General features: G+C 34.1%; 1 protein-coding gene across 5 annotated transcripts; it reads right to left on the reverse strand.

Moving 5' to 3' along the window:
- Positions 1–1,920: 1,920 nt before the first annotated feature.
- Positions 1,921–9,651, reverse strand: LOC101211878 (zinc finger CCCH domain-containing protein 64). 5 transcript variants are annotated; one of them, XR_004219163.1, is made up of 11 exons: positions 9,507–9,651; positions 9,130–9,403; positions 8,454–8,583; positions 8,172–8,291; positions 5,580–5,697; positions 5,057–5,505; positions 4,673–4,958; positions 3,839–3,932; positions 3,330–3,478; positions 2,631–3,106; positions 1,921–2,354 (listed from the first exon to the last, which is right to left on the reverse strand). XR_004219163.1 is itself a non-coding variant. In XM_031889838.1 (10 exons), exons 1-10 carry the CDS (start codon positions 9,579–9,581, stop codon positions 2,978–2,980), a joined length of 1,785 nt encoding a protein of 594 aa, XP_031745698.1. In that variant the 5' UTR covers positions 9,582–9,651; the 3' UTR covers positions 2,361–2,977. The 5 variants fall into 5 exon arrangements, 3 of the variants coding, with proteins under 3 accessions (XP_031745698.1, XP_004135717.1, XP_011659983.1); XR_970208.2 differs by lacking the exon at positions 1,921–2,354 and having other exon boundaries at positions 2,361–2,766; positions 2,871–3,106; XM_031889838.1 differs by lacking the exon at positions 1,921–2,354 and having other exon boundaries at positions 2,361–3,106; positions 8,454–8,544.
- Between the last annotated feature and the right edge of the window lie 1,242 nt (positions 9,652–10,893).

Raw genomic sequence — 10,893 nt, forward strand, 5'->3', positions numbered from 1 at the left:
ATTTGCAAAAATAAATGAATCAAACTAATCTTAAAACTACGACATAATTCAACTAGCAAAAATATATTTCATATATGTTCGAGAGCAATAATTAATGGAATTTTTAAAAGAAAAAGTAAAAGAAAAGAGGGATATAGAAAAGAAATTCATACGAATAAGAAGGTGACATGTGCACGTGGTGTATAATAGTTGGACTGACAATGAAGAGGTCCTTTATTTTTACTCCTAAGGCATCCAAGAAATAAGTGCACCACTTTAGCTATTAACCAAATGCATGTCATTCAATATCTTTACCAATACCTCTTTCATAAAATTGAGTATCAATGTCCCATTTCCTTTTCTTTTTACACTTTTGATAGTAAACAAATTCACCGATCTCACCGGTCGACCGAATGAAATGGCATTGATAGATCAGTGCAGAATTGTAGTCAGTCAGTTAAGTTTTTATATTTTATAAATAAAAAAGGATTGATAAGAAGAATGACAAAATAGGAGTCTTGCTTTGAATAAATGACAAAATATTTTTAAATTGACAAAATAGAAAAACATAAAAAAAATTTAAAAAAACGTCAGTGCATGGTCTTATATTTCGCCCTACTTAACTAAAAAGCTTTAATGGTAAATACAGTAATGAAATAAACTCCAAATAAATTGTAATTAACAAAAAAAAAAAAAACTCCCTAACTAATTAAACCATATGAAAATTCTAATTTTTTCCCATAACAAATAGAAAAACCATCACCATCAAATTTGCACTCAATATCTGCAACAATTTCACATCACATTCAAACGGTGCAAACATTAAAAATAGCGTTGAAGCCATCAAATCTCCACTTTGAAACCCTAGCAATTTTTTAATTTACGTTCGTTGCTCCACTGATAAGCATTATTCCGTTCCACACAAATTTACGTTCATTCACCGAAAAGCATCTCTATCATCCCTCTACCAAAAAACGTGAAATAGGTTAATTATGCATCCCAATTACAGGCTATTTGTAACTCAACGTGAAATAGGTTAATTATGTTGTTATCAATGAGATGTATATATTTTTATTATGAACAAATTAGATCTGTTTGTTATCACAAGTAACTTAAAACTTCGAAGAATTGTGTATTTCAATTCTAGAGAATTTACTTATATTTGACATACTGAACTTATTGAAATGAATTTTAATTATAATAAAATTTTAAATTTAAATTGTTATTAACAATATGTATTTCGAAGGTATTTAAATTCAAATTTTCTATAAATATTTTGAAATATAAATAATCTAAAAATATTAAATTTATGTTTGCCATAATTTTAGGAATATCAACCAAATAACACGGTTTAGGAGATGATAAAATTTTTAATAAAATAAGTGAATAATCGTAATTAACACAAATTTAAAAAATAATAAAATTTTAAATTAAAATTGTTACTTACTTTTGGAGATATTTAAATTTAAAATTTTTAAAAATGTTGTAGAATACAAATAGTCCAAAAATATTAAATTAATATTTGCAACATCATCTTTTGAAAGAATTCTAATTGATATTTTAATAAATGTTATAAAATCTAAATTATCTTAGCCATGAAAAGAAATAAAATTGAAACGGTTAACTAATTTATTTAAATTCTAAGAATTCAAAAATCTAATATAAATTAATACCATGCCACAACGATAATGCAATTTTATCAAATCTCAAAATATCATATTTAGTTAAGATTTTTCAAAACGAAAGATTATTTGTATATATATTGTATCCGTGAACCTGTAGCATTCGACTCTGTTCTTCAAACTATACAAATACACTATATCGATAAAAAAACAAATTGCCCTCTATAAAGGGGTATAACCGAATAAAGAAAGTCCAAAGAAAAATTCTCCAACTAACTTTACTATAAATTTTATTACTACGAAGATTTGCTATTTTTAGTTTGTTATCTAACATTTTGTCATTTTCATGGTTATCTCACTAGAAAAATAGTTGGACTGGAAAATCATCCGACCGATCAACCGACCAAGTTTCAATGTTGGTTTTCCCATAATTGAAAACAACCTACCGACTCATGTACATCTCTACCTAATAACAATCATCCTAGTTACTGTCCTCATTAAAGCGCATGAATTTCAAATTTGAAAATATACCATTTTATACAAAAATTTGCCACATCAATTTCGTCCACTCGTTCACCTATGACCTTCACCTAACCCAAACTTCAATGGACCTCAATCTAGACTCTAAAGTCACAGACTAACAAAAGTGGTTCATAAATTCATTGACGTGAACTGAGTGTTGGAGCCTGAACCATTGCTGAGAACCTCATGGAATGGACCCCAATTGGATTTTTGGAAATTGTAAGAAACGCTCTACAATGATGAAAAAAAATCAGGTCGTGTTTAAAAAGTGCAATAGAAGTGTTTTTAAGAACAATAGTATGCAAAACAAAAGAATAGGTTAGTTAAACAGGCTTATCTTGTTTCATCGATAATCTAATACAACTAATATTACTCTTCTCACATACTGAGGTATTGCTGAAGTAAACTAATTAGCTACGCTGAAAAAAGTTCCAACAGCAACACAAAAATTTCTAAAGAAAAAGAATCGTACGAAGAGTAAGAGGCATGGGGAAAAGGTATTCGTACCGATCAGCTGGCGACATGTCACACGTGCCTATGATAGCTGGGCCATCTTTTACGAGCTCTGGTATGTAACAGTAACAGACCACATTTTTTTTTCACTCCAATGCATCCAGAAACAACTGGCGTGACAGAATCTTGGCTATCAGGTAAAGGACATCATCGTATCATCTTCATCTGGCTGTTTGTTACGCTCTAAAAGATGGAAAAAGGTTCAAATATCCAAATAATTTACTCAATGTGTACCTTCTGCAAGATGTCCTTGAGATAATAAAATAGCCTTAGGAGGTGCATCTTGAGTCGCTAGGAAGCATGAGGGCAATGACAGGAATTTCCCAAATACAACTAAGAACTCACTTATTAGGATCAAAATTTTCAAATCTTATCTTGAAATCTTCAGCCATCTTTGTTTCTTCTTCTTTAGAATGGGCGCAATTCCTCCAATCAGCTTTATCAGCCATGTTAAGCAAGCCTGCTAGAACCTGCAAAAGGCTTTTCGGTCATTCTTTTAGCCATTTTAATTGTAGAAGTTCTATCCATTTTATGACGAAGGAACACTGTCTCGTTGCTGTTGGTGATGATGAGATTTTCCAAATCTTTGATTTAGTCCATTTTTATTTTATTAGTGTATATATTTTTTTTCTTTTTATGGTAAACATTGGAGGGATGAAACTATACGAATTTGTGAAATTTATTTAAGCTAACCTCTCGTCCAAATTGGGCTGGAAATATCTCATTCTCCTCAATAACATGCGATAAGGTAACACATTCAGGAAGTTCGGCATAGAAGAAACTGTGATCACTATCAAACTGTGTCCTCAATGATTTTCTTCCTTCACTAGGCGCATCTGCTGCTGCAATCAAGTGCAGCAAAAAAATAAAGGGGAGGTGAAAACCATAAAATATCTTCTAATTTATGTTCTACTAAACAAATCACAATATAAAACGAGGCAACATAAAATTGAAAGTTACTTCAGCACAACAATTTGCAATCAGGAAAAGATGCTAGAAACATCAATATTACATGCCTCACATGGCGATTCAACGATTTTATTAAGAATCTTGAAAGACAAAAAATTCATCAACTATTGGAATTATTTTGTTGCAGGGAAGCAATCCACCTCAAGACAATGAACAGCATCAACATCAACCATAAAGCCCAATCCAGAAAGAGTTGGAAATTTGATATTAAAATAATAACAATGTTAACTTACATTTAGAGATCACGAACTTAAAGCCCAGCTTTTCAGCAGCCATATCAAATATGTTCTGAACCACATGAGCTCTAGATGATGGAATAGGAACAGCCTAACATCAAAACACAACTAGCTGGGGTGAATCACCAAGATTAAGTTTAAAGAACTTATTCATTAGAATATGCTCCATGGACCAGATTACTGCTCTAAATGATAAAATTTATATAGGAAAAGGAAACAGTACCATATTTTATTTGATTGTTTCTTTAGAAGTTATGAATACATGATTTTAATACATAGTTTATGTTAAAAGCGGTAAAGTAAAGTAGACACCGAGTTACATGGAAACTCGAGTACCAGTAGAAAAACCACGATTGACTTTCTTATTAATTTCTCATATTAACAAAAGATACCGGAGGAAAGATAAATATGTTACAGCTTATGATAAAAAAGGAAAGGATATTAGGATAAATACTTCCTTGGGCCAAGCCCACTAATTCTAACGGTTTATGTTTTCAAAAGTCCAGATGTTCATTCACCATCATGAATTGGCTACTCATTTTCAAATCAAAAGTACTCAAGTGACAAAAGCTATTTAATGAACATCTTATCCTTTCATTTCATTCATGATTGAAGTTGGAATAGATATATTTTTTTTCTTTTTGAGTAATGGGGGTGGGGGATTTGAACTACAGACCTTTAGGTCTTCATCATACAAATGATGGTTGAGCTAAGCTTTTGTTGGTAAAGTTTAAACAAAATTGATATGTTAGAAAAGCAAAAGTTACCCATCATACTATCAACTTTCAACTTTCAAGTTCTAAGGATAGCATGTATAGAGCAGAGAATTACCTGAAGATTAGCATGAGTGCTACGCTTTGAAACCCACTCAAAGAAAACAACTTCCTTTCCTTGACTCTTGAAATACTTCCGGAGGCAATTTTGGAGTCTGTTGATTTCAGTTTCATAATCTGGGCCTAGAGAGAGGGTGTTTGGAAAGTGCTCTACAGGTATTACCAATATGTGATCCGGAACAAGAGGACCTTTGGCCAGTGCACAGTAGAAACTCTCACCCACACTGACTATAAGATGTGACTCTATATTGGGACTTGATAAACAAAACCAGCATTCTTTAGACCTGCACCTCAATCATAGAATAGAAAATAAGTAGGCTTAAAACATATAATCCATCAGTGTGTTGGGATAATAAATTAATCAAGATGAAGAATTAAAGACCTATTGGTTCCAGCATTTCCAGATCTCCTCTTCCCAGAGTGGCTGTCAAATTCATTCTGAAAGCTGTGTTTAAAATTGCAATCTGGACCCCTTTCGCATTTTCCTTTATTCAGAAAATCAAAACAAACACCTCTCTGGCTTTGCTCTCTTGCATCCATGTCATGATGAAAGTTGCATTTTTCTCCACGTGGACAAGATCCAGAAGATGTAAACTTGAAACAAAGCTTGTTAGTATCTGAGGTTCCATATTTTTGTCGTTTCTGAGACACTTCATATCTCCAATATTGTGATTCAGAAACACTATTGCTGGACCTCTTTGCAGAGTCTGAGGCTTCAGATTTCCGCTCAGTGAGTGTGTATGGAGATAAGGTAGTATTTGGAGGCTTCATACTAATTTCAACAGCAGACATGGTAGACGATGGGATGGGAGAAATCGCATGAATAAATTTCTGAGAAGCAGGTGAAGCATCAGAAATGGAACACTATGTTCTCTTGGGGAGGGAGAGCCCAGACCATAACATACCTGTTTCTCTTTATTTCCTACCGAAGCAAGACCTAAAAAGCGAGTCACGTGCACAGCATCAACATTAGAGTACGGTTCTCGAGCAAAAAACACTCCTTTTGTACCTGCAATGTGATAACTGGAAAAGAAGTATATTTTATCAAAATAATTGTATGTTTGTACGTATAGGCCTGTTCTACATTCAATATTATGCATGTAGAGGGAAACTTCTGCTCTGTAGTTTTCATAAGAACATGAAACATACCAAAGGCACCAATTGAGACACAAACTTAAATCCTTAAAACTCTATTAGGCAACTGAAAAGACCTGGATATAAGATTACCTACTGTTGAAACAAAAGGACTCCTATAGTGGCAATAATTGAACCATTAAATTTTGATCTCTAAATTGCAATTGAGAGAAAACAACATGTATGTTTACCAGTGGCTAAAACAGAAGACTCCCTCGAGCAACTGAAATTTTATTTTCCTCTTGCTCAAGGACATTCTGAGTAGGACTGTCTTTAGAGGAGTGGAACGAGAGGTTTTAGGTGGGAGAAGATAATATATCTTTGTCTCGTCTCCCATTTGCTGATGACATCATCTTATTTTTCTTGAAGAATGTTGAGCCTTTAGTCAATCTTACCCAAATTCTGCATTTTCCTTGAATCTATCTTAGGTTAACAATTAACGAGGCGTATGCTTAGTTATTGGAACCTCAGTGCGACCCTTCCTAGTTGGAGAGATGGGCTTCGTGGGTGGATTGTGAGGTGAGGTCATTCCTTTCTTATTTGGGTCTTCCCATGGTAATAATCCCAGGAGTAGCCTGTGTGGGACTGTGAAGTCGAAAAGATTCAAAAGAGTCCGTTCTCTTAAAAGAGAAGTTTCTTCACTATGTGGAGGAAACTTAACCCTGATCCAGTTAGTTCTTAGTGGTATCACTATATATTTCACATCATTAATCAAGATCCTTGTGAAGTTTGCAAAACTCTAGATGGACTTTTGTGTACTATTTTATGTGACGAGAGGAGTTTACACATGGCTACCTGTGCAAAATGTGGCTAAAGTTAAACCAGTGGAGCTTGGAGGTTTGGGCATAGGGAATCTTAAGACATGAAATGAAATCTTGTTGGTTAAGTCATTGTGGTGCTTTCCTTGCAAGTTTGACAGTTTGTGGGATAAGGTTACTGCAAAAGAATAACGTACCCATCCATTTGCTTGGTTCCCTAAGGGGTTTATGAGAGGTACTACTAGAGATCCATGGAAAGCTACTTTGGTTGGGCTCCCTTTTCAATTTCTTCATTGTCTAGTGGGAGACAGGACAAGTACTTATTTTTAGAAGACAAGTAGTTGGGGATAACCCTCCTAGTGGTTTATTTCCTCGTCTTTATTATTTCTCCAGCTCAAAATTCTCCTTTATGACTTATATCCTCCCATTTTTTTAGAAACTCTACTATTTTCCATGGTCTCAACTATTTGACTGGGAAACTAATAATGTTGTAGCCTTTCTTGGTCTTTTTGTCTGTTATCTATGAGCTTACACACACTTCGACTAATCTCACGGGACAACCCGTCTGACTCCACAATACTTGGGTGTTAAGAAAACTCGCAAGAAATTAATTCCTAGATACCTATCTAGGCTCCACAATATTGTTACAACCCGTCTGACTCCACAATATTGAACTCATGATCTCATAGTTAGTTATTGGGACTGTCTCCTTTTTTACCACTAGGCTGACCCATAATGGTTAGCCCTCTTGATCTAATTCTTTTTTAATCATGGGAAAACGGTAGCAAGTCTTGGTTTACTTGACTTTGTGATACTTAGTGGAATATTTGGAGGGATAGAAAGTTGAAACAATAGAAACTTTAGAGTTGAACAATTTGTGGAAGAGCTGTGATCCCAGGGTAGATTTCATGCTTTTCTTTTGGTCTCGTGAGTAAATATTTTTGTAACAATTCGTTAGTTATGACTAGATGGCTCGATTGAAGTCCCCCTTCCTCTTTTAGTTGAGCTCCAATTGGGATGTTTTTGTATTCCTATGCATCCTTTCATTTTATACAAAGAGATCTTGGCTTTAAAATCACACACATGCACAATATAACATTGATGCATACAAAATTTATGAAAATTGAATTAGAAGGGAAAACTAAGTATCATCTATAAGACAGATAACGAGAAGGCTCGTGCTCACTACAAGGCTGTCAAATTTTAAACTCATTTGTCTTTATATCGTTATTGCAAGGATATTCACAACAAGAATGAACATCCCGTTGTCTCTCCTTTGGAACTCATTGTCGAGCTCTGGCTTTAGGGGTGCTAGTTATTAGAATGATTCGCTCAAGCCTAGATGGTTGACAACTTTTTTGAAAAAAAAAAAATTTCCTAATTAAAAAGAAAAAGGGACAACAGTTGAGAAAAAATAGGAAGACAACGTGGACAAGAAAAGTATTCTAAAGAAGTTATCAAGGCGCATGGACAACTGAAGTAGAAGTACTTTAAATATATCATATTAGTTCAATTCAACACCCATATTGACTAAGTTATGAAATTCAATTGATAATTTACTAGGTACAAAGGCTAAGACATCTAGTCATCTCCAATCTAACTTACCGAGGTTTGATTTCCACAACTAATTCAGAGATGGTAGCATCACTTCCCGAGAGATCTGAGACTCCAGGAGGGATATCTGATGTTGGTACTCTATTTGTAACCTCAGTTGGCCATTCATTTGTGTGATCAATTAAGGACATTGAAATTTAATAGGGAAAATATTCACAAACAAATTTCATGATATTACAACAGGAAGATGCCGAATTGTACCTCAACATTTGTATAACCCAAGTATCTGTGCAAAAATTTGAATCCCTACGAATAATAATAAAAAAAGGATATGAGAGGAACAAGTCAACAACTCCAGGTTCTTCAGCTATTGCTCGCAACGCGTCAACATCATCTTGAGTATATGTTCCAAATGGAAGACCATCTGAAGAACATCTACCAGATAAGTATGCCACAGATAAACCTACATATGTAAAATCAATCAACAAATGAAGAAGTGAATAAGTTGCACATCGTTCGGTTATTGAAAATCAAAGCTGTACAACTTGTTCAAAGACAACATATATCATTAAGATTGTAGACAGCATTTAGTGCTTTGATGATCCAAATTGTAAATTGCACCAAGCTTCCGTTTGCCATTCTACTTTCAATTGGTTAAACACCTACTGAAAAAAAAAAAAAAACTTCTGTTCAAAAGGGAAGACATTGATACTATTTGGAATTCCCTTCGCTAGCAAGATGTATTGACGAATATGCCACATAAAGGACCTATAAATCCGAGCTCTAGTAAATTCTTAGTAACTACGGACATTCGGTCTGGATACAGAAAAACGTGCAATGTCTGATCAGAGCTGTAGTTCAGCTCGAATAGGGAAATTCAGGAACCCGAAATGTGGAAGGACATCAATAAACTAGCAACGAGCAGTATCAGTTCTTGAAATCTTTGTTCTAAATGTGCAGTGGAATGCTTAAATAAATAACACCCTTGTAAGAGAAATTTGAATGATACCATGTAGCGTGAACTTCCCACTGCCTTTCAACCAGTGCAAATTCGCGCAAATCTTCAAACCGTCCATTTTAAACCCTTGATTGGCTGAGTCTTTAGAAGAAGCCAATAGAACCTTAGCTGCACCGACGCCATAGTCGCCAATGAAGTACGTAGAAAGAGGGATTACTGATCGACCTTCAACGTAATCCATGAACTCATCGAGCTGGTCGGTTGAGTCCGGAAAAAACTGTCCAACACAAAGAAGCACGTCGAACGGACCGGCTGATTTGTTAACCTACAGTAGCAGAAATGAGCTCACTCCGGTTAGCAAACAAAATGAACCAGAATAAGAAAACAGATCACGCGTTGCTAAGAGAGAGAAGAAGAAGAAGAAACACCGAGACGACACGCTTGTAAAGCTGGTTGAGACGGCCGAAAACGTCGCCGCAGAGAAGAATTCTTGGCGGAGACATGATGAACACCGGTACCGGAACGGTAGCAGAGAAGACGGAGCTGAGTGCAAAAGAAGAACGATAAAAATGGATGACCGGGCCGGACCGGCCCATTTAAAGCCGAATTTGGGCCTAGGCCCAACGTAAATGAACCCTCCCATTTTAAGTAACGAAATTATGATGAATAGCATTTTTACTATAATATTAAATTGTATCGTATGAGATATTTTTGTGTTCACCCATTTCTCAACTACATCAACACAAAGACCAAATGGTTAGTTGGCCCAATTAAGTCAAATGAATGTGGGCTATTATTTAATGGACTCCCCAACACTAGAAGAAGCCCAATCATAGATAAAGGCCGGCCCATTTCATTGTTGGAACAATATGGTTTTATTTTTTTGCTTTTGAAGATATGAAGGGGAATACACTTAAAAGGAAAATTTTATATAGTTGTTAATTTATTTAGTTAATGATTTTTTTTTTATTGATTCCATTTTAAGTTCAAAAAGTTTGGCAATACTTCCAATTGGAAAAATACTATTAACTGTAAGATGATTCTACTATGTACTAGAATATTAATTTGAACTAACAGTTTCTTTGCTTTGCTTAACAAGACCAAATTAATATACTATTCCAAGTTTGATGTTGAACGTCGAATAGAACAAACTAAACGATTTTGATTGATTTAGAAAGAGAAAATCTTGTATTTCAAATCAACTGTTTTCGCCAAGTGGAAGTGGATTATGGTGGCTTTAATTAGAGAAAAACAATATTAAAATGTGCATTAATTAGTCAAGTTGAAAAGAGTAATTATTTTGATTCCATGAGGTAGGAATAATATCTACACAAATTGGTCCAAAATATGCTTTTTTTTTCCCCTTTGGGATAAAAGTCCAAAATATGGATTGGTTTTGTAGAAAAGCACTTGTTAAAAAACAATATTATGTCTAGCTAAAAAGATAAGAATTTTTATTTTCCAAAATGAAAAAGAAAAGAATATCCATTGGTAAATATTTCTATTTGTTTTTTAGCATTAGAAGGTATATTTGACACATTCTCAAAGAGATTCTGTGTAGGATTTTCTTGTCCATCAGAGGTGTGTAGATATTATATACTGACAAAATCTTAATATAATCAATCTTTGATTTGATATTATATAGTCATAAATACTGTTAGTCTCACCATCAATATACCTATCTTCAATGTTTTACCATTTTTGTAAGTTATCTATTCATTGTTACAACTATAATATTGCCTTTTATGTAATGAATTATCCGCTTCTTCGCATTTCTAATAGTTTAACATCAACAATGGTTAAATTGATATTTTC

Source organism: Cucumis sativus, chromosome 1 (assembly GCF_000004075.3).
Source record: "Cucumis sativus cultivar 9930 chromosome 1, Cucumber_9930_V3, whole genome shotgun sequence".
Taxonomy (NCBI): Eukaryota; Viridiplantae; Streptophyta; class Magnoliopsida; order Cucurbitales; family Cucurbitaceae; genus Cucumis; species Cucumis sativus.

What these genes read in the sequence shown, in the direction of transcription:
- LOC101211878 (XM_011661681.2), bottom strand. Translation starts at nt 9,581, where the DNA reads ATGTCTCCGCCAAGAATTCTTCTCTGCGGCGACGTTTTCGGCCGTCTC. An exon ending in GTTGTTGACTTGTTCCTCTC is followed by an intron (nt 8,292 to 8,453) that starts ATATCCTTTTTT and finishes AATTGATCACAC; the next exon opens with AAATGAATGGCCAACTGAGG. An exon ending in CAGCCCAATTTGGACGAGAG is followed by an intron (nt 3,107 to 3,329) that starts GTTAGCTTAAAT and finishes AGCCTTTTGCAG; the next exon opens with GTTCTAGCAGGCTTGCTTAA.